Here is a 26,305-nt window from a genome sequence, read left to right on the forward strand (position 1 = left end):
CCTCTTATCCAACATAAGTGTGTGACCTCACGACGGATCAGATAAATGGGCAAAAATGTCCACAAACACACTCCAAAACCTTGTAGAAACCCTTCCCAGAAGACTGTAAACTGTTTTAGCTGCAAAGTTGGAGCCAAGCCCCTAATAATGCATGTGCCTTTAGAATGGAATGTCATAAATGTATTGTGAGATGTCATAAATTGTAGCCAATACTGCCGACCTCTTCCTTTGAGATTAGGCTGTCCATTTGTCTTTACAATGTCATTAATAGGAAATACTTTTTCACGTTTTAATAGATTAAGGCTTATTCTTTATGTTTTCGCTGCAGGTCAGAACAATAAGGCCAGAACCGCATCTCTGAGCTCAGAAGAGATTTGCGCCTCCGTGTGCATGCCTGACCAGCGGTCATTAGTTACGCCATCGCTCTTGTCAGCTGTATGCGGCTTATTGGAGAACCTGCTCATAATGAATCCGGAAGACGTAGGGATTGCCTTGTCTGATATACATTTGGTCACTGATCTGATTAGGTACTAGGAAGGATCCTGTTTCCTTTTTCTATGACATATATTAAACTGTTTTGTTTTTTTTAACTATTAAAGTTCTAATATCATGGGTCATGATGTGATGAGACCTGCATTACGTGCTGTGTTGGAGGGAGCTCCATCTGCTAGTATGGTATTGTAGAAGCTTCAGACATTGATCCATCCTTTATAGCCAGATGCACACTTTTATATCATTTCCCCCTTATTTTCACGACGTTTTACTACTTCTACAAATAATGTTATTGTAGTGTAATGAGAAGATATCATTCTGCTTTTATTAAAGGAGGACGAGCCCATGCAGCCATTCATTGAATATTTCAGTGTGTCCTCGCTGCATCTGCTGTGTAATGCGATCTGGCCATGTAGAAGAAGCTCCTGATTGTCCTTTGTGTCCTCTCATTTACAGTCTCATAAAGCCAGCTGTGCTGGAAAGATGTTTCTCTGATCTGAAGACTTGGTTCACCCCTGAAGGTCGTGCAGGGAATGTAAAGTCACAGGTCAGTCTTCCTTCCCGCACCTGGGTTAATGCTGTTGGTGCCGCACAGAGGAGCTCGCTGAACCATCCGCTCTCTATTATACGAAGTATCTGACCATCTTAATCCAGAATTAGGGGCATTATGTGTATTACACCGGTCTCTGGCAGAGAATTATGTTTCTCACACATTCGTATTTATGATGGTCCGCTACCTGAGGAACAAGACTCTGTACTGCTTACTACTTATTCCTGTCGCTCAATTATAGTGGCTTGATTTTCTTATTTTAATTTTTTTTTTTTTAACCGTATTCGTGGTCTGAAAAATTGATCACAGATAAACATGCATGTATCTGATCAGATGAGCTGCTTACATATGCTAATCCATAGCTTTTATCAGTGCCTGTGTTTACGAAGGTTGGGTACATTCTCCAAGGTATTGGAGTGTCTATCACAAAACTAATCACCCTGCTGGGTAAGGTGTAAAGACACGTTTTAAAGAGAATCTGTCTTTAACTCATAGTGCTGTCAGATTACATAGAAAAAACCCTACTGACAGAGACCCTGATTCCAGTCATGTATTACTTAGTTTACTGGATGCAGTAGTTACGATAGTCCGTTTTCTCTGCTGCAGATAAAGCAGAGCTCGGATGTTGAGCTGTGTAGAATCCCGTCCGCACCTTTCTCTGCACATATGTATGGTGACAGAGAGCCACTGATCATTTGTGGGGATTGGTTGGACTACCAGGCACGAGGCCAGTTGTCCTGTTGTGATAATCCTCTTCTGGAATAACACTGCATTGAACCCACAAAACACAGTCCCAGACACATGGCTGGAATCAGGGTTTCTTCTCCCACATTATAGTGTTTTTAGTTTATATACCAAAAACCTGGTGACCGATTCCCTTGAACCAGTTCCCAACACTGCAGTGCCTTTTTACATCCTAGTAGAACTTGCTGATTCCCATAAATTCAAAAGAAAAGGTTTGAAGATGATTAATTGCTCTAAGTACTGAGACAAATGAATCCAGTATCCATAAGGACGTGAAAAGGCCCCCGGCATCTTCATCCATGGATTGTGATCCCAGGGCCCCCTATCACTAACAGTGCTCACTCCCCTATCATCACAGGCAGAGTAGCAGGGAGTCAGTGGGATCGGCCCTCTGCAACGGTGTTTAACCATTAACTCCTCTGTTTAACTCTCCATCGGCTTTTTGCAATACCGTAACATGACCTCTTGGTCTGTCATAAATCAAAGCTGGACAAGATGCAACACTTACAGGATAGATACTGGACTACTCATGTAGTGCAGTGTATTATCTCAGCCTGTCAGTGTAGACTTTGATTTATGGCAGACCCGGAGCCCTCATGTAGTGTATTGTCTATGCCAGACCTGGGAAAAGTGCCCGCCCGCTCGCTATCTCCATCTGCACTGACTTCTTTGGTGGAGGAGGGACCTCCAGCCACTTCCTCCACCAATCAGCGTGTGAAACAGCTGACGCGATGACGTAATTTCATTGCGTCAGCTGTGTACTGAGGAGACGCAGGAGAATCGGCACACCATAGACACCCAGACAGGAACAGAGCGACGGGGAACGGGACCAAGGTGATTATGTGGTGTTCGTTTTTTTTTTTTTTTTCATATGTATGGAATGTTTGGGTGGGCATTGGGAGGCTATGGGGGTGTCGTGCAGCACACGGGGAGGCTATGGGGGTGACATGCAGCACATGGGGAGGCTATGGGGGTGACATGCTGCACATGGGGAGGCTATGGGGGTGACATTCTGCACATGGGGAGGCTATGGGGGTGACATTCTGCACATGGGGAGGCTATGGGGGTGACATTCTGCACATGGGGAGGCTATGGGGGTGACATTCTGCACATGGGGAGACTATGGGGTGACATGCTGCGCATGCGGAGGCTATGGGAGTGACGTGCTTCACATGGGGAGGCTGTAGGGGTATCATGCTGCACATGGGGAGGCTATGGGGTGACGTAGCACATGGGGAGGCTATGGGGGTGTCATGCTGCACATAGGGAGGCTATGGCGATGTCGTGGAGATCATGGCAAGGCTGTGGGGGTGATATGTTGCACATGGGGAAGCTGTTATATATATTGAGGCTGTGGGGGCCTCATGCAGTATATCTAAGGAGGCTGTGGGGGCCTCATGCAGTGTATATAGGGAGGCTGTGGGGCTCGTGCATTATACAGGAAGGCTATGTGGGGCTCATGCTGTATATAGTGAGGCTGTGTGGGGCTCATGCTGTATATAGTGAGGCTGTGTGGGGCTCATGCTGTATATAGTGAGGCTGTGTGGGGCTCATGCAGTTTATATAGGGAGGCTGTGGGCTCATGCAGTATATATAGGGAGGCTGTGTGGTGCTCATGCAGTTTATATAGGGAGGCTGTGGGCTCATGCAGTTTATATAGGGAGGCTGTGGGCTCATGCAGTATATATAGGGAGGCTGTGTGGGGCTCATGCAGTTTATATAGGGAGGCTGTGGGCTCATGCAGTATATATAGGGAGGCTGTGTGGTGCTCATGCAGTATATATAGGAAGGCTGTGTGGTGCTCATGCAGTATATATAGGGAGGCTGTGTGGTGCTCATGCAGTATATATAGGGAGGCTGTGTGGGGCTCATGCAGTATATATAGGGAGGCTGTGTGGGGCTCATGCTGTGTATATAGGGAGGCTGTGTGAGGCTCATGCAGTATATATAGGGAGGCTGTGTGGGGCTCATGCTGTATATGGGGAGGCTGTGTGGGGATCATGCAATATACAGCTCTGGCAAAAATTAAGAGACCACTGCAAATTTTTCAGTTTGTCTAATTCTTCTCTTTATAGGTATATATTTTGAGTAAAATGTAAATTGTTATTTTAGTCTACAAACTTCTGACATGTCTCCAAATTTCCAAGCAATACATTTTGCTGTTTTTTCTGAAAAGGAGAAATGGTGAAAATGAAAAAAAAACAAACAGTGCTTTCAGACCTCAAATAATGCAAAGAAAACAAGTTCATAATCATTTAGAAACAACAATACTAATGTTTTAACTCAGGAAGAGTTCTGAATTCAATATTTTGTGGCATAACCATGATTTTTAAAAACAGTTTCATGCGTCTTGGCATGCTTTCCACCAGTCTTTCACACTGCTTTGGCGCAAAAAATTAAGCAGTTTTTCGTTGTTTGATGGTTTGTGACTATCCATCATCCTCTTGATTACATTCCACATGTTTTCAATGGGGTTCAGGTCTAGAGAATGGGTTGCCCATGACAGGGTTTTGATGTGATGGTCTCTTAATTTTTGCCAGAGCGGTGTATAGGGAAGCTGTGTTGGGCTCATGCAGTATACTGTATATAGGGAAACTGTGTGGGGCTCCTGCAGTATAGGGAGGGACTATATACTCGGGTTCAAATGATATATAGCGGGATTATTATTTATATAGCGCCATTAATTCCATGGTGTTGTACATGAGAAGGGGGGTTACATACAATGTTATAGATATCGTTAACAGTAAACAAATTTCCACATTAAATTTACAATGACGGACTGGTACAGAGGAGAGCAGACCCTGTCCTTGCGGACTTACATTCTACGGGATAGTGGGGAAGAAACAGAAGGTCGGGGGTGCAGCAGCTCTGGGGGGTGATTAGGCGGCAGCTCAGGCGGTGGTGAGGCGCCAGAATGGTCATTGCAGGCTGTGTAAGCTTTCCTGAAAAGATGGGTTTTCAGGTTCCGTTTGAAGGATCCGAGGGTGGTGGATAATCGGACGTGTTGAGGCATGGCATTCCAGAGGATAGGAGATATTCGGGAGAAATCTTGGAGGCGGTTGTGTGAGGAACGAATAAGTGGAGGAGAGTAGGAGGTCTTGGGAGGATCAAAGATTATGTGAGAGAAGATATTGGGAGATTAGTTCAGAGATATAGGGAGGGGAAAGGTTGTGGATGGCTTTGTAGGTCAGTGTTAGTAGTTTGAACTGGATTCTTTGGAGAATTGGGAGCCAATGGAATGATTTGCAGAGGGGAGAGACGGGAGTAGCGAGGAGAGAGGTGGATTAGTTGGGCAGCCGAATTGAGGACAGACTGGAGTGGTGCAAGAGAGTTAGCAGGGAGGCCACAGAGGAGAGTGTTGCAGTAGTTAAGGCGGGAGATGATGAGGGCATGTACAAGAGTTTTAGTAGATTGAGGACTGAGGAAGGGACGGATTCTGGAAATATTTTTGAGTTGGAGGTGGCAAGAGATTGGACGGGCGGTTTGAAGTACAGGGCAGAGTCTAGAGTTACTCCGAGGCAGCGGATTTAATTTCCTGAGATGGAGGAAAGATAATGAGTTCAGTCTTGTCTTAGTTGAGTTTTAGGAAGTGAGAGGTGAAAAAGGAGGATATGGCTGATAGACACTCCAGGATTCTGGACAGCAGAGAGGTGACATCTGGGCCAGCGAGGTAGATCTGAGTGTCATCTGCATACAGGTGGGACTGGAAGCCATGGGACTTTGAGTTGTCCTAGGCCAAGAGTATAGATGGAAAAAAAGTAGGGACCCCAGGACAGAGCCTTGGGGGACTCCAACAGAGAGGGGTCGATGAAGGCAGTGGCTGAGCCCGGTGGTCGGTATATAACAGCCATTTGGAGATTAGAGGGGGAGTAAATACGGACAGAGTGAACCTCGAAAGAAGGGAGGATAAGGGAGGGTGGGGCTTGGATAGGGTTGAAGGAGCAATTTTTAGAAAGGAGGAAACCCACTCCTCCACCATGTCTGTTGCCAGGGTCAAGGAGGGTGGGTAAAGTGGAGGCCGACATAACTCAGTGCGACCGGGGAGGCCGTGTCAGGGGGTGTCAGCCAGGTCTCAGTGAGGGCCAGGAAGGAAAGGTTGTGGGAGGTTAAGGGGTTGTGGATCATGTGGAGCTTGTTGCAGATGAAACGAGCATTCCAAAGTGCTCCATAAAGAGGGTGCGGGAGGGAGGGGGTCAGTGGCACAGGTTTTAAGTGTGAGGGATTGCGGTAGTTTCTCTTAGTGTGAGAAAGATAGGGGTGAGGATTAATGGGATGTATGAGGCAGGGGGGGCCAGGATTGGGGGATATGTCACCAGCAGTGAGAAGCAGAGAAAGGGAAAGCAGGTGGGTGAAGGAGAGTGATCATCTTGTATTGTATTTTAGTAAGAGAGGTCTGAGGTTAAGGAGTATGTCTGCAGATAAAGCGAGGTGGGGGGGTAAGAGAGAGGGGGATACAGTTATTTGGTTCAAGGGTGCAGGGGTTTGGGGATAGCGAAGGAGAGTGAAGATTTGTGGAGCAAAAACGGTGATGGCAAGTGTGAGCTTAGTTGAAGAGCAGGGGGGGGGGAAAGCAAGTAAAGGAAGAAGGCATTTCTGGACTATTTCTGGCAATATTTCTCATGTATCACTTCGAATGATGTCACATCTGACCAAGGTCATATCTGACCTGCTCTTTTCAACTTATACCATTCAAATGTCCATGCAATGAAGCCAGGTCAGTGAGGGAGGGAGGGAGGAGAAGGGGCATGAGGACGGTTCACAGCAGGGGGCAATTAGCAGACTGCAGTTAATGGGACAGTTGCCTAGCATCAAAGTTGAAGAAAGAGGTATTATAAGATGGAAGGATAAGACTAGGTGTGAAGAGCATGGGTATATTAATATGCATACAGTCAATTTGAAGTATGATACATGGAATTAAGGGAATTAAGGTCAGAGAAAAAAACAGAATACAGACATACCAGTTAAAAAACAGAGGGTGAACAATGCATGAGGGTTCAGGGGGTCAGTGAGTATTCTGAAGCGGGTTCAGCAGACATACCTGTGGATGAAAGCAGATGGATCAGGACATGGCAGCATGAAGGACAATATACATGGTGTATCAATCTGTCAATATTTCTCATGTATCACTTTAAATATGTCACTTCAAATGATGTCACATTTGACCTGCTCTCTTCAACTTATACCATTCAAAATGATGTCAACATACTTAATTCTGCTCAATATTAAGTGATACAATTAATATTATCAATAATATAATAATTATAATATATTGATATTAATATTGAGTAGAATTAATTTCAGCCTATTTGGTTTGGCCCTCCACAACAGTCACGGTCTCTCATGTGGCCCCTCAGGAAAAAATTGCCAACCCCTGGTCTATGCAATAAAAAGATCACATAATCAAGTCCCATTGTGGGACTAATATTGTATTAACAAAAAATGACGTAATTTTTTTTTAAAGGGAACCTGTCACCTTGTTTTTCAGCTATAAGATGCGGCCACTGCCTTTCGGGGCTTATCTACAGCATTCTATAATGTTGTAGATAAGCCCCCGGTTCGACCTGCAAGATAAGAAAAACAAGTTTTATTATACTCATCCAGGGGCGGTCCGGTCCGGTGGGCGTCGCAGGTCCAGGTCTGGCGCCTACCATCTTCATGCAATGTCGTCATCTTCCTTGCTTCCTGTTGTAACTCCTGCGCAGGAGTACTGATCTGCCCTGTTGAGGGCAGAACCAAGTACTGCAGTGCACAGGCGCTGGGTCTCTCTGACCTTTCTCGGCGCCTGCGCACTGCAGTACTTTGCTCTGCCCTCAACAGGGCAGATCAGTATGCCTGCGCAGGAGCCATGACAGGAAGCAAGGAAGATGACATCACATGAAGATGGGAGGCGCCAGACCCGGACCTACGACGCCCATCGGACTGGACTGCCCCAGGTGAATATAAAGAAAAACAAGTTTTATATCTTTCAGGTTAGAGCGGGGGCTTATCTACAGCATTCTAGAATGCAGTGTATGCTACATGTGTATGTAAAATGCTGTAGATAAGCCTCGAAAGGCAGTGGACACAGCTTATTGCGGAAAAACGAGGTGACAGGTTCCCTTTAATAAAATCCAATTATTTCTAATAAAAAAAAATCATACAAAATTTCACATGTATGATCGTGCCTGTAATGACCAGTAAAATTACACAATATATTATATTATTTATCCTGCATGTTAAAAAGAAAAAAAAAAAAAAAAAAAATGCTAAGAATGCCAGAACTGTCATTTTTGTTCATCCCTCGTCACATAAAATGAAATATACGGTAATACAAAATTCTTATGTATGCCAAACATGTACCAATAAAAACAGTTCAGTTACTCAAGAAGCAAGACCTACACAGCTATGTACATAGAAAATTGTGTTCTGGCTTCCTGTATATGATACAAAAAAAAGCTTTTATTTTTAGAAAGTGATTTTCTTATCTAAAAGTGGTAAAATATTAAAAAGTTAAAAATTGACCCAGACGTCTTTCAGAAACTGGGGAATCACTTAGGTATATTTTTTTTATGGAAACCAGCCTGCCACGGCTTCGCTGATTTCCCCTTGGGTGGCTCACAGAGCAGTCCTGAGAGGCATTTGAATCCATGAAGCCGCCTGCAAAACAACACTGTTGCCCATTATAGTTGGTCTGGAGAGTAAAGGCCCCGCCACACTAAGCGATATCGCTAGCAATATCGCTATAACGTCACTGGTTTTGTGACGCAGCAGCGATATTGCTAGCGATATCGCTATGTGTGATACTTACCTCCGACCGGCTCCCCCGCTGGTTATCGCTGATGGCGCGACAACGTTCTGGACCGTTTCTTCTCGTCTGCTTCGTGCTGGGCTTCCTGCTGTGGCGACTCGTGGACGCGGGCGGGAGGACGTCTTCATCGCCTCGTCTGACAGGTAAGTAACGACCCCCAACTGCTGCTATGTCGCTGGTGAGATCTGCCTGTTTGGCAGCTCACTAGCGACCACTTAGTGATGCACCAGCGATCCTGACCGGGTCATATCGTTGTCGGGATCGCTGGTGCATTGCTAAGTGTGACAGTACCTTAACATGTTATTCTTTGATTACCAGTTGAAAAACTTCCCCTCACACTACTGAGATCTCACCCACAGGCGACCACCGCTAGATCTATGTTTCCCAAACTCTAGTCCTCATGGCCCTCAACAGATCAGATCATGTTTTCAGGATTTTTTTTAGTATTGTTCAGGTGAGAAAACCTGTGGTGATTTCTGATGCCTTGAAGATAAAACCATTACCTGTGCAACACCTAAGGAAATCCTGAAATTATGATCTGTTGAGGGCTGTGAGAACACTGCTCTAAACCAACCTATTTCTTTTTCAGAAATAGAAGAAGCTATGCTCAAATTAAAAAAAAAAAAACATTCCCCGATAGGTTCTCAGCCCTACACTGCAAAAATATGCCACTACTCTAAGCCCCCACCAACTTAATTGGCTATTTTAACTCCTAAAGGCCCTATCACACTAAGCGAGATCGCTATCGAGATCGCTGCGGAGTCACTAGAACTGTGACGTTATAGCGATCTTACCAGCGAGATCGCTGTGTGTGACAGTGACCAGCGACCAGCCCCCCTGCCGGGTATCGCTGATCGTGCCCGAAATGTCTGGACATTTCTTTGGTCGCTCATGTCCCGCTGAGTCGCTTGTATCGTCACGTTTGACACCTAGCCTAACGACCTTGTTAGCGACTCAGAAGCAAGACAAGGTGGGGATTAGCATTCCCGTTTCCACGCCTACCTCGGCTCCAATTGGTGGTCACTACAGCGTCCTGATTGGCGGGCTTCCTTTTAAAAGAAGCTAGCAAAGTAGTGCTTCAGTTCTTTGTTCCTGACCCGGGTGTGTCCAAGTTGAGATCCTGTTTTTGTCCAACGGCTGCGACTCCATTTTGGATCATCTGCTTTTCCATCTTCGTTGCTTCTCTATCCAGTTAATGGTAGGATTTTTTTGGGGGGTCTCAACAGCGATTCCACATATTTGTTGTTTTTTTTTTGGTTTATTTTATTATTAGGTTTTGGTGGTAGCGTCCACCATTCAGAGCTGAGAGGTTGTGAGAAAGGGAGCGCAATCCACGCCTGTATAAATACAGCGTCACACAGTACATCCCTCATCGAGGTGTGAATCGTCAATGGAACATGCAATGTGACAGGGTCCCAACGACCACCGACATCGTTACACAGGTCGCTATGACACGCTAGATCGTTGCTCCGTCATTGGGTAGATTGGACTGTCTGACATCTCAATAGCGACCACATAGCGATGCGGCAACGATCCCTGTCGTGTTGTATCGCTGTCGGGATCGTTATAGCGTCGCTAGGTGTGACGCGACCTTAAGAAATGGACGCACATCTGGGATGATAGCGAAGCCATATTTAGACTAAACGTTGTGGTCAAACAATAGAGCCAGGTCCTTAATTAACATTGACCTTAAACTTCTAGCAAAAATCTTAGCTCAATGCCTCAACACGGGTTTGAGTTATTTGATACATAGAGACCAGGTCAGGTTTGTATGGCATAGACAGGCCTCTGATGATATGCAACAGGTCTCACTTCTGCTCCACCAATGCAGGCAACGCAAGCTAAATGCAGTCACCCAACAGCCCAAGTGCTTTACATTAACTTCTCTTCAGCCTTGTCAAGGCTGTCCCCATCTCCATTATTTTTGTTACTTGCTATTACATCCCTGCATCCCAGACTAACAGTCTTAATCTCAACTCAGTTGTGTGTGACATCAAGATCTCATCAGTCTGACATTAGCTTTTTACATTTGGAGATGATTTCCTACTCTTACTTACCTCCCCCCAAACCTTTCTCCACGCCCTGCTGCACATTTAATCTAAGTTTGAGTTCATCTCCAGCCTTGAGGTCAAGCAGTCAAATCCTATGCCCTGAATATTTCCCTTTCCACATTTTCCTGTAATGCAATTGAAACACATCCTTCCCTTTCAATGGGCCTCTGGCCTTATTATTACAGAGGTATCAAGTTGACCTCAAATTTCTCTTTTCCACAACATACACTCAAACACTGCGCAAACTTCACTCTCTATTAAAAATGTGGAGCAAACTTCAATTTTCTTGGCTAGGTCGTATATATGCCCTTAAATGACATTACTTACTATTATACCTTTTCTGTGTCCTTCCAATCCCTGTACCATCTCACTACCTTAAAATAATGCAACACTTTACTCTGTGGTCTGGAAAGGAGGCATTTCACGTGTAAACAGGGCCAAACCATAGCGTCACTACCGTAAAGGCGGCCAAGAGCTTCCCAACCTAACTAAATACTACCAGGCAGCTAAACTGGCCCAACTAACTCTATATCACGCATATATCAAACCTCTGGCTTACCCTGGAAGCCCCAGAATGTCCCCATTAGCTCTAAATACCCTAATATGGCTCCCCCTACCCAACGTAAACACTTTTTAAATCTTATAATGTCTAATTCTCTTAAAATTTGCAACTCCTTCGTGAAATATTCCTCTTCCCTCATTTCTTCCTTTTCACCACTAGCATCTCTTTGCGGTTACTCAGGCATGGAATCCCTATTAGCATTCCACAAATGAACCATAGTGGGCATGACTAGGCCTCATCTAATGTACAGGAGATTGAATCCTCCATTTCCCCATCCTCAAATAAAAATATAATCACCCTCCAAAGAAGTAATCTGATACCTTCAACTCAAACACTTCATTATATCACTTCTAAGAAATGCCACTACACCATAGTCTCTCACCCCATTTGATCAGAGATGTTGTCTAAACCCACTATCGCGCTTGTCTATAGCTATCTAAACCAAACTACCCACAGACGACATTTTTCCCCTACACCCGTCTCTTGGAACCTCATGTTGGCTCCACACTAACTGATTAATCCAAATTTGGTCCTCTACCACCACTGACCTTCTTAATACACTGGCTACCCATCCACTCCAGAATTCAGTATAAACTTATTACCCTCACTCACAAAGCCCTCCATGGCTCAGCACCACCCTACATCTCCTCCCTTGTTTCAGTATACCACCCTACCCGCGCCCTCCGTTCTGCTGATGACCTGAGATTAGCATCCTCAATAGTCAGAACCTCCCACTCCCGTCTCCAAGACTTTACACGTGCCGCACCAATTCTTTGGAATGCACTTCCCAGGTCAATACGATTAGTCCCCAATCCCCACAATTTTAAGCGTGTCCTGAAAACGCATTTATTCAGACTGGCCTACCACCCCAACACATTAACCTAATCTATCCCTGTGTGGCAGAGTCAAAAGTTTTACCATAACCAGGTTCCCCGCATCATGTTCCCACATGCTTTATGCCTCCATTAGCCCTCTGTGTCTGTACTGTTACACACTTAACATTATGACTGGTCCATACAATCAGGGTAACTGTTACCACCCACCTTTCGTGTCTCCCTCTTTCCTCATAGACTGTAAGCTTGCGAGCAGGGCCCTCTTTCCTCTTGGTATTTGTTATAATCTACTGTATGTGATTATTGTTATGCTGTAATGTCTATTGTCTGTACAAATCCCCTCTGAAATGTAAAGTGCTGCAGAATATGTCGGCGCTATAAAAATAAAATGTATTATTATTATTATTAATACTTGATGCTAGATGCTATGATGAGAGTACCTGACTCCAACCAGAGTAGCCAAAGCCATTCCCAACTATTTCAGTGTTTTAGAGCATACAAGTGCACGCCTCTTCAAGAATCAGCAGCGTCTGACAAGTGATGTCATCATCAATTAGACGAGCTGAAACATCACAACCCAGCTTCTTTCATCCGGAAAAGAAAACTTGCATGAAAACTCCAAAAGTCGCAAAATTTTGGAGCAATTAATTGCAAGTTTGACAACTTGTCAAATGTTTGCGACTTTTCAAAGCAATTTATACCAGAAATCTGGTGAAATTGCTTTGTCGGGACCGATATCTTTTTTATCACTCATGTTAGACAAAAAAAAATACAAAAACAACTCCAGAATTACTTTTTTTGTTCATCTGTCCTACCAAAAAAATTGAACCACAAAAAGTCATATTTACGTTTAAAAAAAAAAAAAAATGGAATCCGTGAAAACTACAGTTTTTCTTGAAAAAATGTATTCTATTTGTTTAAAAAAAATATGAAGATAGAAAAATGAGTAATGTACAAAAGAAATAAAACATAAATCTACATACATTTGGTTTTGCCATGATCATACTGACCCACTGAATAAAGTTAATACGGAATTGCTGGGATTTTCTTTGCTATGTATTCCCATAAAAAGCTAACAAAAGTAAGGTGGGTTGTATCTTAAAATAAGAAATGCATCTCTTCCTGAAAAAAACATGCACTCATACTGTTATATCGATGGAAAAAAATGTTGTTCCTGGAATGCAGATTTTAGTCAACAACAAACCATGTATGGACCTTTTATGGTTATTCCCATGTCGAAGATCCTATCCCAATATGTGGTAGGTGTAGTATTAATAATAATAATAATAGAAAATACCTTCAAAATAGAAAGACCTTCGCTTATCAGCAGAACCTTACTACATTTCTATGTCGCTTACCCCATGTTCAGGGCATTGCAGTAGTTTAGGTATCCATGGTTACGACCACTCATATAGTGACAGTTAGTTGTTAGTGGTCGTAACCATGGAAATCTAAGCTACTGCAGTACCCTGCACATGGGGTAAGCGACATAGTGAATCAAAAGAGCTATGCTAAATTCCAAATTGAAGGTATTTCTTCTTTTTCTTCTTCTTCGTCCTCTTCCTCCACCACAGCTGATGGCAGGTGCAGGGTGTTGCAATCCCGTCGATCAGACATTAGGCTAGGACATCGATTTTAAAGTTCTGGACCAACCTTTTAACAAAAATCATTTTTGATTTTTTTTTTTTTGTAAATGAGGCTACATGTGCACCAAGGTCAGATCATATCCTGGCTACTGCATCAATCTGCCACATTATTCTGTGCCTCACTGATGTGTGTTTAGTGCTGCTGATAACATTGACACAGTGACATAAAAAAAGCATTAGTCAAGGCCCTGCCACTAAAGATTCAACGCAGATTTTCTCAGCGATACCAAATGCATTTGCACCCATGAAAGTACAGCATATCTGACCTTGTCTTTTATCACCCTATATGTACCCAGCGCTGCAATCTGTTTGTGTCCCTGAAGCTTCTGAGTCCAGTAAAAAGCTCATAGTTTATTTTTATTTTGTTTTTAATTTGTGTATTAGTTTTCATGATACCTGCTCTTTAACCTGTCATTCATTTGTTGTCTAGGTGCTTATTCTGCTTCACTACCTCTCCGCATTGTCCAGATTTCTGCAGTCATGTCTGCTGGTCAATGCGGCTTTGCTGACAGAAGACAAGATGTGCTCGTTATTGACTGTTTTATTCTCACTGCTGTGTGTACAGCACAAGAAGGCTTTCGGTATGTGTCATGTAATACAATTTGTAGTGTTCCCATCTTTTAAGAGACTTGTTAATTGACATTAATTGGCGTAATGTACATAGCTGTTCATCCAGCCTTGTAAACGGTGATCAATGCACACACGACGTCCATGGAGATGCCGATGCTGATGAACACAAGGGAAGCTTAGAAAGATGGTACTGTATAAGACCAAACTGTATGATCCTTAGGGCGCTTACTGTTTGTGCTTGGTTTATTAACTCTGTAATAGCACATTTCCTATTAACTTAGTCAAAGCTTAAATGAAAGCATACATTGGGTACTTGAGTCATTTACATGTTAGTTCGCAATTGTATTTGCAGGCGTTGTCCCCACCCATCGCCAATGGTGCGTCTTCATCCAGCACTATTTAAAGGGGTTCTGTCACCCTATCAGCTGCAGCCACTTCCATCAAGGGCTTATCTACAGCATTCTGTAATGCTGTAGTTAAGTCCCCGATGAAACCTAAAAGATAAGAAAAAAGTTAATTATACTCACCCCAGCGTTTGGTCCGGTCCTATGGGTGTCGCCATCCCGTCCAGCGCCCCCCAGCTTCATACAATGACGTCTTCCTCCTTGCTTCTCCCTCTGCTCCTGCGCACGCGTACTTTATCGGCCCTGTTGAGGGCAGAGCAGAGTACTGCAGTGCGCAGGCACCGGACCTCTCTGACCTTTCCCGGGGCCTGCGCACTGCAGTACTTTACTCTGCCCTCAACAGGGCAGATAAAGTATGCGTGCGCAGGAGCTGAGGGAGAGAAGCAAGGAGTAGGACGTTATCGTATGAAGATGGGAGGCACCGGACTGCGACACCCACCTCCCTCGCCCTCCGGTGAGTATAATCTAACGTTTTTCTTATTTTTCAGGTTTCATCGGGGGCATATCTACAGCATTACAGGATGCTGTAGATAAGCCCCTGATGGCGGTGGCCCCAGCTTATGGGGTAAAAATGGGGTGACAGATTCCCTTTTAACCCCATGGCCAATATATACATCATTTGACCACCTTCATCTGTCCCATAGAAATTGAATGACACTTTAGCTTGGCTTCATTTGAATGAAGGACAAGGGACACCGTTCTAGTGATTTGTAGGAACCTCTCTACTCCTTTAGTGGACAAACACGGCGGTCATTCAGCTGTGGTAAAGGGGAAGGCGGTTGGCAGACGTAGCCGAGGTCTGCAAAGAGAGAGTGAATGGAGATCGTTTATGACCTTCTCTGCCTTCCTGATCGCTTTATACAGAGCGCTGAGCTAGAGCTGTGTATACAGTAAAAGTCAGCACTAACGGCACGTCCTCCTTCATACACCACGTTCATGTAGTCCCTGGGTCTAGTGAGAGCAGAAGCTGCTTGGTTCTAGGAGACCCAGTCAGCTTTGTTATGCCGCCTGAATGAACCTGGAGATAATTTACCAGCCATGTCTAACAGGGGGAAAAAGTACAGTGTGTCCGTAAAGTTATGGTGCACTTTTGACCAGTCACTGGAAAGCAACAAAAGATGATAGAAATGTGAAATCTGCTCCAAATAAAAGGAAAACCCTCCCAGTTTTCAGGTGACAGCCTACCAGAACGGAGTTTCTCCACCAAACTGACGGTTTCCTTCAACTGCTTATCCCACCGAATAATGTTATTCCTATGTGGTGGCGCTTCGTTGTAAACACGCCGATATTCACGTAGCACTTTGGCACGGGTTCTGAAAAACTAAAAACTGGGAGGGTTTTCCTTTTATATGGTGCAGATTTCACATTTCTATCGTCTTTTGCTGCTTTCCTGTGACTGGTCAGAAGTGCACCATGACTTTACGGACACACAGTATTTAAATGTTATAATTAAATAAGTGGTTTGATTGGCTGCTTGATAACATTTTGGATGATTTGTATGCATTTTTAATAATAAAGTCCATGTTCTGGTTTAGGCAGTTGATTACAATGCCGGAGATGAAGAAAGTACAGTCCGTATGAATGACTGCACATCATACTGTATATAACTGCTATGAGATAGAAAATATTGAAGACCCATGCGTTTCTATTAGATTTATATTAACTGAATGCTTTTAAACTTGCCCATCCCTTAGTGCTGCATTTTCCTGTTTTCTCCCTATTGCTCTGCCTTTAATACAATGTCTTCACCGCTTTAAATGTAATTGTAATGCAAACCCTTCATTAATGCACCATTAAGCCGTCCTCCAATTGTACTTGCTTACAGTTTTATTCCAATTGCCAAGTTTGTTTTCCTCTATCTACTAAATACGGTCAAACAAAATATTAATAGTAACTCAGCAATGTACAGCGAATGGAATCATTGAATTAATGGATATTTTAAGACAAAAGCTACGTGTTAGCTTTATCCTTGAATAGTGCGGTATGTCACTAGGAATCTCCTGTCCACTTCCCGTACCTCTGACTCCCCCACATTTATTTTTCATGATCCATCTGGAGATGACCATTATTAGTCAGAAAAAAAAGCTTTGCAGCCAATAATGTATCAGGGAGGACACAAAGGCGTTTACCAGGGTGCAAAATTTGAGTAAGTAGTATTTTTTTCTATCGAAAAGTTGTGCCCCTAAAAAGTATCATCACTAGTGGTTCATCTATGCTTCACTGTGAGCTGTACCAGTGTCAAAATTACCATGACTCTGTTCTCATGTCGGAGCAGGCAGCCAAAGGCTCCCTGCCCCACCACTCTCCTTCCTACAACTACAGACCAGGTCGTTCTAGGCCTATGGCCTACGCTATATCAAAGTCCCAATATAGGCGGTAGATAGATATCAATGCATTGTAGTACCATGTGGCCCATTCTGTGTGCCGGGAAGTAAAAGACTTAGAAAGGGGAGTTTAAAATGTATGTTTTGTGTGGGGTGGCACAAAGGTGGCATTATTGCTTTTGGAGAGGAGCTCAAGCCATCATTTCTTTTTTAGGGGACACTAGGGGAACATTAATTGTTTTAGGTGGGCACTTTAGGGGCACTGGTTTACTAGGCTAGAGGACGCAATACTTGCTGTCACTAGGTGGAGGCAACCCACGCTGCACCACCGGACCCTTCCTTATATCGCTCACTAGTAAACATCAGTTGATGGTGGTCTTTGTTCGTTGCAGCGTCTTCAGCCTCTCATGTTTGTGCTGTAGGTATAGCGTCTCGGTCCGGGGCAGTTTGGGCTGTATGATGGAAAACATTTCAATTTCTAAATGTCATCTTTTGCAGTCAGCACATCAAACAAGTGGTAAAAGCCTTTTATGTCCGGTCTTTTATGCGGCTCTTTGCTTTTAACATTTTACCAAATGTTTTCTAATGTGGTCAGTGCAGACATTAATAATCTTTTATGATATATTCATATGTGCATTATTATTTCAGATATCGAGCTAAAAGCTGCAATTTATCAGTCATGGACAGACATATTTTTATTTATAACCACCTTGCTAAGAAAAAATGGACCAGGTGTTATCTCTCCCATAACAGCTGCATTGTCAAAATGTGGGATTGCATTCTTTGGTAAGATACTTTTTTCTTTTTTTTAATGCACTTTTTTTTCAATATTGTAGAATATGCTTTTGTTTTCATTAATTTCCATTGCCATTAGTTATTAATTCCATGTGACTACTGTGTATCCATCCTCCTACTAAACATGTTATTTTCAGATCCCATATTCTGTGCTGGTTAATTTTATGTCTTGTACTTTTATTTAGGTTACGTTTATCTTTTTTATATGCAAAGCCCCAAATTACCTGCGTTCCCATATGGATCCATTTATTACTGATACATTGCCATTATAACTATAGGAAACTGTATTTGCTGATGTGCAGGGTGTTTCCAACCTATGTACCATCAATATTTATGAAAGTCGGGTGTTCAACACACAAAAAAACAACTAATATTCCCCTCTGACTGCCGTCCAGTCCTTTTTCTTTCTGCTGTCGCATGCTGCATCTCTGGCCTTTTTATTATAGAAAAGGACCCCTGTCCGCATCCAGGCCGGAGCTTTCTGCACATCATAAGGTCACATTATCATCATAACCTTATGACGCACAGTAAGCTCTGGCTAGTAGGAAAAGAATGGGGATCGGATGACCATGCGAGTATTGGTTAAAAAATACTCTCCTCTCCGGTTGCTCCATTGCCTGGCATTCAGACCATTTTTTTTTCAATATTGTGCCCCGTATCGCCAAGACTTACAGCCGCATACACAGGAAAAGGAACTTTACGTTATAAGGTTGGGACGTTGGTGTTGTAACATTAAGCTGTAACCTCCAATGAGTGGACACAGCTGTAAGTCCTGGCCTATAGTGAAGAGGCCAGAGATGTGGTGCGCCTGATGATGCAAAGTAAGGAACCATATGGCGGCTGTTGAGCAGCAGGATGGTCAGAGTGGTCAACGGTGAGATAAGCATTTAGGTTTTTATTTTTGTTTTGTTTTTTCCAATGTCCATCTTCCATCTTGAATACATATCTAGGTTACTATCAAAGCTACTGAATGTATTTAGTTTGTGATCTGAAGATTGGCTGTACTTGTTAAAATGTTGAGGTACACTTCGTTTTAACTTGATCATCGACAGGCTTAAGGCCCCTTTACATTTAGCGATGCACCAGCGATCCCGACAATGATACGACCTGGTCAGGATCGCTGGTGCATCGCGAAATGGTGGCTAGTGAGCTGCCACACAGGCAGATCTCACAGCGATGTAGCGACGCAGCAGCGGTCTTTACTTACCTGTCAGACGCGGCGATCCTGACGTCCTCCCGCCAGCGTCCACGCGTCTCTCGTCGGCGCCAGCAGGAATCGCCCGACGAGAAATGGAGCTGCACGATCTCGCACGATCAGCGACAGACAGCGGGGGAGCCGGTCGGAGGTAAGTATCACACATAGCGATATTGCTAGCGATATCGCTGCTGCGTCACAAAATCGGTGACGCTTTAGCGATATCGCTATGTGTAAAGGCCCCTTTAGTGATAAGTGTATGATTGCTGATAACTAGAACAAGGAACTCAAGCCTCCGTTCCTCCGCTGCACAACTTCAGTGATTAGGAACTAGAATGGAGCGCCAGTCCAGCGTGCAGGCTGCAGCTAGAGATAGCAGAGCAAAGTTCTCTGCTGCTTTTCAGTTTTATAGGCATGGTCGGTTCTCAACCACTGATTAGTACAGTCCCTTATCACTGTGGTCTTGTATTGAAAATAAAGATAGAGTTCATTACTCCCCTTCTAGTGATCGGTGGGTTTCCCACCTGTGGATCATGTATGATGATTTTTTTTTATTTCAGAAACCCTTTGTTGTAAAAACTTGCCTGCATTTGGCCACCAGTATGGAAAGGGCAGGAGCCAATTGCATATACCTCTATTATCAGTATTCAGTACAGTATGCAGTATACTACAAGCCTCCTGTGTCATGCCTACCGTCCCCTTCTTTGGATTTTGTGCATTTTTGTATATTAAAACAATCCACTATTTTTTCCTCTAGACACCATTTCTGAATGCTTAGCGTTGTCTGAAAAACATCTGCATCTGTGCGTGGCCAGCTTGCAATTTCTATCCGTTCTTCTAGCAGAAGAAGGAAAGCGACAACCGGAGTCACTCGAATCTAACACAACACTTACTTCATTATTAGATGGAAATCTTAGGATGGGAAGCAGCCTGTGCAAAATCATTTTACAGGTGAGTGTTTAGTGTATGCATATCGTACATGTACAGTGTATGGATATCGTACGTACATAAGGCAATAAATGAAATCTCACATCTCACTATGGCATATGACACTGGTATCCTAGCGTATATTGGATTTTGCACTGCCTTGCATAAGAGACAGCCAAGCAGATGGTCTTACAAGGGGAAATCATGTTATTTTGTCCTGTGGGAGAATTATTTGCCATATGTTGGCAACAAATTTCTTCTGGGATCTAAGGTCCCAGACATGGCGGATAGTCATATTTTCTGGCTCTGGTCACTAAGTCTTTCCAGTTGTAACTGTTTGTGAAATTTGGGAGGTTGTCACTGCAATCCAAGATGAAGTTATGGAGTTCTCGTTTAGTCAGGTTATAAACGTTTGCATGTATGGTTCTGTAACTATGTAGCTTTTTGTATATTTTCTTAATGCAACACCTTGATATTTGATGTAGATGTATGAAGAGAAATCATCAGAGGACCCTGTCAGACAGTTCTGTGCTAATTGCTTAATTCTGCTCTTGGCCGTCAGCCAAGGCGCCCAGGCGTACAGTGTACAAGGTGAGCTTTTAGAAGTTCTTTTGCACAGTGGATTCTATTAGACAAGTGGCTAAACTCATGTGGTTTACTTCTGGCTCCAGTTGGGGCGCTCCACTAAGGCACCTAGAAAAGACATGTGTTTTACTACAATCAATATAAGCAATTCCTAGAATTAGTTGTTAGAACGTCCATATGTAGAAACTACTTATGCAAAGCCATATGTGGTACCATATGTAGAAAGTACTTATGCAAAATGAAGTCACAGGGTGTAGGACATCACGCTGTTCGGAAAAAAGAACAAGGCTTCTTATTGTAGCAGAGCAGTTTTCAGCTGCAGAATATGTCCAGTATTTCCTTGTAATGTATGTTTTGTGTGGTTAAAAAAAAATAACAGGATTATTGGTTGCTTACCGTAAAATCTGTTTCTCCTTCATTGGAGGACACAGGAACCATGGTCTATGCTGCTGCCACTAGGAGGCTGACACTATGCTCATAAAAAGGTTAGCTCCTCCTCTGCTGTATACACCCCACCGAACGGCACTAAGTTAATCAGTTAGTGAGAAAGCAGTAGGAGAAGCAACAAAGTAGAAAGAACAAACAGACAACTCAAACTGTAACAAAAGCACACAGAAGAAAGAACAAGAGTTGTAAAACATGGGAGGGTGCTGTGTCCCCTAATGAAGGCTCTGAGAACCGGATTTTACGGTAATCAACCTAAAATCCTGTTTTCTCTATCGCTTCATTGGGGGACACAGTAACCATGGGACGTCCCAAAGCAGTCCCTGGGGAGGGAAACAGCAGAAAACTCAATTCAGGTCGGAGAACTCACCACTGCCGCCTGCAAGATCCTTCTGCCTAGGCTGGCGTCCGCCGAAGCGTAGGTATGGACCTTGTAAAATTGGGCAAACGTGTGGATGGAAGACCAGGTTGCCGCTTTGCAAAGTTGTAGGTGTACCGCCCAGGAGGCGCCCACTGCCCGCCTAGAGTGAGCCTTAATTCCAGGGGGAGGCACTCTGTTCTTAACCCGGTAAGCCTCCAAAATTGCAGCTCTGATAAAGTGAGCAATCGTAGCCTTGGAGGCCGGCAGGCCTCGTCATGCACCATCTGGAATGACGAATAGGAGATCAGTCTTCCTAAAGGAGGTGGTTATAGCCAGATAGATCCTCACCGCCCTGACCAGGTCTAGCCTGTTCAATGAACTCTCTTTATTCGGACTCCCATGACAGCACCACGAGAGAGGGGATCCGCCCTTTAGGAACAGGAAACCTACAGATACAAAAAGGGCGGCACCTCTCCCACGCATCAGTTGGTTTCCTGTTCCTGAAGGGACGGGATCCTACAGAAGACCAGGATCCCAGGCCGGCCGGCCGATACAGGTAGCGGGGGGGTCTCCTACCTCGGCCTGGTGCGGATCCCTGGAAGACGCCACGGTGGCCCAGGATGGGTAGCACGGCGGTGGCGTAGTCAGCAGGGAGCGGCGTCCGGAGGATGTCCGACTCCAGAATAAAGGCCGCCGCCGGTGAGTATATTCCCCCCCGGGGGCCCCCGGATCCGGCGGCGCTAGTGCGGTGGCCGGCGCGCTGCGGGGGAGGCTGCGACCGGGGAGCGCGGTATTCCGAAGCTCCCGGGCGTCCCGCGTGACTTCCGGTCAGGCGGGGTCGCGGTGACGTCAGGGGGCGGCCGGAGGAGGTGCTTCCGGGTCGGCGGCGCCACTGCGCATGCGCGAGAAAAACAAGATGGCGGCGCCCATCGCAAACGCCGATGAGCGTCGGCTCTCCGACCGGGTGCGGCGCCAGCTGGGGAAGGGGGCCCGGTTAGGGGGGGGAGGGGCGCGGCACGCATACTGCTGTCCGGAGGAGGGGTATAAAGGCAGGACCCTGGCAGGGTGCCTTGCCTTGGCCACATTATTGCGAGCAGTAATGGAGAGCGAGCAGCAGCAGCAGCGGCGGCAACAGCAGCAACGACGGCAGCAGCGACAAACATCCCTGCCGCCCCTGGATGACCTTCGGCAGGTCAAGCAGAAAAAGAAAGAGTCACGTGGCAGCGAACGTGCGGGACGAAGTGATCAGTCCAGCCATAAAAGCTCCTCTAAGCAGACAGGAGCATCGTCTGAGAAGAACCCCCCTCATCCTCCGGTACTTGATTGTGGCACTGGTAAGTGATCTTCGTGAAAGTTCACTCAGTGACGAGGCCCCCCCGTCTGTGCTTTATTCTAGGGGAAGAAGGCTTCAAGTAAGGCTAAACACAGGGGATGCGCACTCTGTGCATGCCCATTACCGGACTCATGCCCTAAAAGATTGTGCCCCCCCTATATTCAGCAGACAGTGGCGGAAGAGTCGCCCGCAGTAGCAGCGAGTTTGAGAGACATTGTTAGGGCGGAAATGAATGAAACCCTAAAGTCACTGTCCCAGCGGGAAACTATAAAGGGCGGGGTCCCGGTGGAGTCCGATTCCTCGGCAGAATGGAGGAGAAGTAGAGACTCCCAGGCTTCATCTCCCTCGTCCTCCTCAGGAGAAGAGGACTCTGGGCGGTTTTGTCTGCCTCTTGACCGGGTAGACAAGCTGGTCAAAGCAGTCAGAGGGACAATGGAAGTAGAGGAGCCTAAGCCCCAATTATCCATGCAGGATGTCATGTTCAGGGGGCTGGAGCAGAGGAAGCATAGAGTCTTCCCGTTAAATCAGAAGATCCAAGATCTAATCCACAGAGAGTGGAAAAAACCGGATAAAAGAGGGTCGCTACCACCAGCCCTCAAACGCAGATATCCCTTCGATGATCCGGCAGTAAATACTTGGGACAAGGCCCCCAAATTAGATGCGGCCATTGCAAAGGCATCGAAAAGATCCTCGCTGCCCTTTGAGGACATGGGATCCCTTAAAGATCCCCTAGACAGGAAGGCAGACACCTTCCTTAAGAATACTTGGGAGATGGCAGCCGGTTCCTTAAGACCAGCAGTGGCGTCAACATGCACAGCCAGGTCCATGATGGTCTGGTTGGACCAGTTGGAGTCACAATTAAAACAGGGTACGTCAAGACAAACAATTCTTGGGGCCCTACCAACAATCCAAGAGGGAGCAGCCTTCCTTGCAGATGCCTCGGCGGATGCAGTAAGAATGGCAGCCAGAGCAGCAGGTCTCTCTAATGCGCCTCGTAGAGCCCTGTGGCTAAAGTGCTGGCAGGGAGACATTCAAACCAGGGCGAAGCTTTGTACTATTCCATGTGAGGGGGAATATTTGTTCGGCGCAGTCCTGGACGAACTGCTTGAGAAGGCTGGGGACGACAAGAAAAAATTTCCAAATCTCTGGCCTACATCCTACCGACGCCCATTTGGTAGAAGGAGATTCCGTCTGGGGAGAAGGCGCAATTCTTCGCCTACTAGAGACCGTCCCAGATGGGAAGATAGGAGAAGAGGTACGGGCTACATGTTTGGACGCTCGTCTAGAGATCAAAAGAGACAAGATCAATGACTAGCAATTCCCGTGGGAGGTAGACTATCACCCTTTCTTCCGGCATGGTCACAGATTACAAATAGTGACTGGGTGCGCAATGTAATATCCACCGGGCTTAGATTGGAGTTTACACAGGTCCCGCGGGATACCTTTAAATCTACTCCGTTAAGATCTTCACCCCTCGAACAAACAGCTTTAGAAGCGGAGGTCTTGAGCCTATGCCAGAAAAACGTCCTGATAGAGGTTCCAGAAGCTGAGAGAGGAAGAGGGTTCTACTCTCCCTTATTCCTGATCCAAAAACCTGATAAGACATTTAGAACGATCATTAACTTGCGTTTCCTTAATAAGTTTTTGGTAAACCGTACTTTTAAGATGGAGTCCATCAATACGACAATAAAAATATTGTTTAAAGGGTGTTTTATGGCAGTCATAGATTTGAAAGATGCGTACTATCATGTACCTATCCATGCAGACTTCCAGCAGTTCCTGAGGGTGGCGCTTTCAATAGACGGCACAGTCCGTCATTATCAATATAGAGCCCTTCCCTTTGGTCTCTCAGCAGCGCCCCGGGTATTTACAAAAATAGTGGCCGAAGTGATGGCGCATTTACGGGAAGTGGACATCCTGATTGTTCCATATTTGGATGATTTTTTAATTGTGGGAAAATCAGTGGGCCATTGTACATCCCAGATAGAAAGAGCTAAGTCCAGGTTAGGAAACCTCGGATGGATATTAAACTACGAGAAATCCCGACTCCAGCCCTCAAAAATACAAAAGTTTCTAGGCTTACTATTAAATTCAGAAACTCAGCAGTGTCTGTTGCCATTGGATAAAATGCAAAAGATACAGCAGCAGGTTCTTCGGGCGGTTGATAATCCTTCTATGACCCTCAGACAGGCAATGTCCCTGTTGGGATCTCTAACCTCATGCATCCCAGCAGTTAGGTGAGCACAATTCCATACTAGAGCCCTTCAGAAGGATGTCCTATTTAATAGCAGGGCCTTAAGACACTCCTTACAAGGTCAACTGTTGCTAAGCCCCTCGACTGTCACATCGCTTAGATGGTGGCTCGATGATAAGAACCTAGCCTCAGGGGTGCCCTGGATAACGCAGATAACCCGTGTTATAACCACAGACGCTAGTCCCTTCGGTTGGGGGGCCCATATGGGGGACATAGTGGTACAGGGACAGTGGGATTCGGATACGGAGATCTCATCCAACCAAAGAGAGCTACTGGCGATAGAGCAGGCAGTCAAAAAACTCATTATGTACCTACAGGGCCATCACGTGAGGATACTCTCGGACAACCAGGTAGCGGTAGCATATATCAACCACCAAGGTGGAACCCGCTCCGACGCCCTGATGCGGACAACAGAACGTCTCCTTCAAATAGCAGAGGGAAGTTTTCTATCTTTGACGGCGCTCCACATCAGAGGAAAGGACAACGTAAAGGCAGACTTTCTAAGCCGCAAGACTCTAAAGCAAGGAGAATGGGCTTTGAACAGGGATATTTACCACCAGATTGTCCGCAGATGGGGTCGGCCAGAGGTAGACCTCTTTGCCACCAGAGAAAACAGAAAAGAAAAATCGTTCTGCTCTCTGAATCCCAGGGAAAATCCACTGGCAGTGGACGCCCTCCTGATAAGATGGAACTTTTCTCTGGCATACGCCTTCCCGCCATTAAATCTTCTACCTCTGGTAGTAAGGAAGATCAGGGAAGATCGGGCAAGAGTTATATTAATTGCCCCCTTTTGGCCCAGGAGGACCTGGTTCGCGTGGTTGAGGACCATGTCTGTATGCGATCCCTGGGTGCTGCCGAACCTTCCAGATCTCCTCTACCAGGGGCCAGTCAGCCACCCACAAGTAGCGAGACTCCATTTGACGGCGTGGTCTTTGAAAGGTCACTGTTAGAGGATAGAGGGTTCTCCAACAAGTTAATTGATACCCTCCTAAAAAGCAGGAAATTGACTACCACTAACATTTATGCTAGGACCTGGAAGCGATTCCTGTCCACCTTTCAGTTTGACGCCAGAGACGGAATTCCCACGAAACATATTCTGGAATTTCTCCAGAAGGGTCTCGAATTGGGTCTCTTCACAAGTACATTAAAAGTACAAGTTTCAGCCTTAGGGGCCTTGTTTGCATGTGATATTGCCAATAACTATTGGGTAGCAAGGTTCATCAAAGCAGCGGCTAGATCGAGACCCATACACAAAGACAGATGTGTACCTTGGGACTTAAATTTAGTCCTTACGGCCTTGACAGAAAGACCATTTGAACCTCTGGATTCGGCCTCATTAAAGATTATATCTCTTAAGGCAGCTTTTCTGGTGGCGATAACATCCGCACGTAGAGTGAGCGACATACAGGCACTTTCCAGATTGCCCCCTTACACAGAGTTCTTACAGG

General features: G+C 45.2%; 1 protein-coding gene across 3 annotated transcripts in view; it reads left to right on the forward strand.

Annotated features, from left to right (window-relative positions):
- Positions 1-26,305, forward strand: part of RTTN (rotatin) — a 328,322-nt gene that overhangs the window by 223,179 nt on the left and 78,838 nt on the right. For all 3 annotated transcript variants that reach the window (XR_012234901.1, XM_073590015.1, XM_073590014.1), the window contains 6 exons: positions 329-527; positions 949-1,039; positions 14,096-14,246; positions 17,612-17,749; positions 19,711-19,904; positions 20,366-20,471. Coding sequence is in view for 2 of the 3 variants with exons in the window: in XM_073590015.1 (XP_073446116.1) it covers positions 329-527; positions 949-1,039; positions 14,096-14,246; positions 17,612-17,749; positions 19,711-19,904; positions 20,366-20,471 (879 nt within the window). In the remaining variant the exon portion in view is untranslated. The remainder of the gene's footprint in view (positions 1-328; positions 528-948; positions 1,040-14,095; positions 14,247-17,611; positions 17,750-19,710; positions 19,905-20,365; positions 20,472-26,305) is intronic.

Source organism: Dendrobates tinctorius, unplaced genomic scaffold (assembly GCF_039654945.1).
Source record: "Dendrobates tinctorius isolate UK_male_01 unplaced genomic scaffold, ASM3965494v1 ptg000115l, whole genome shotgun sequence".
Classification (NCBI taxonomy): domain Eukaryota; kingdom Metazoa; phylum Chordata; class Amphibia; order Anura; family Dendrobatidae; genus Dendrobates; species Dendrobates tinctorius.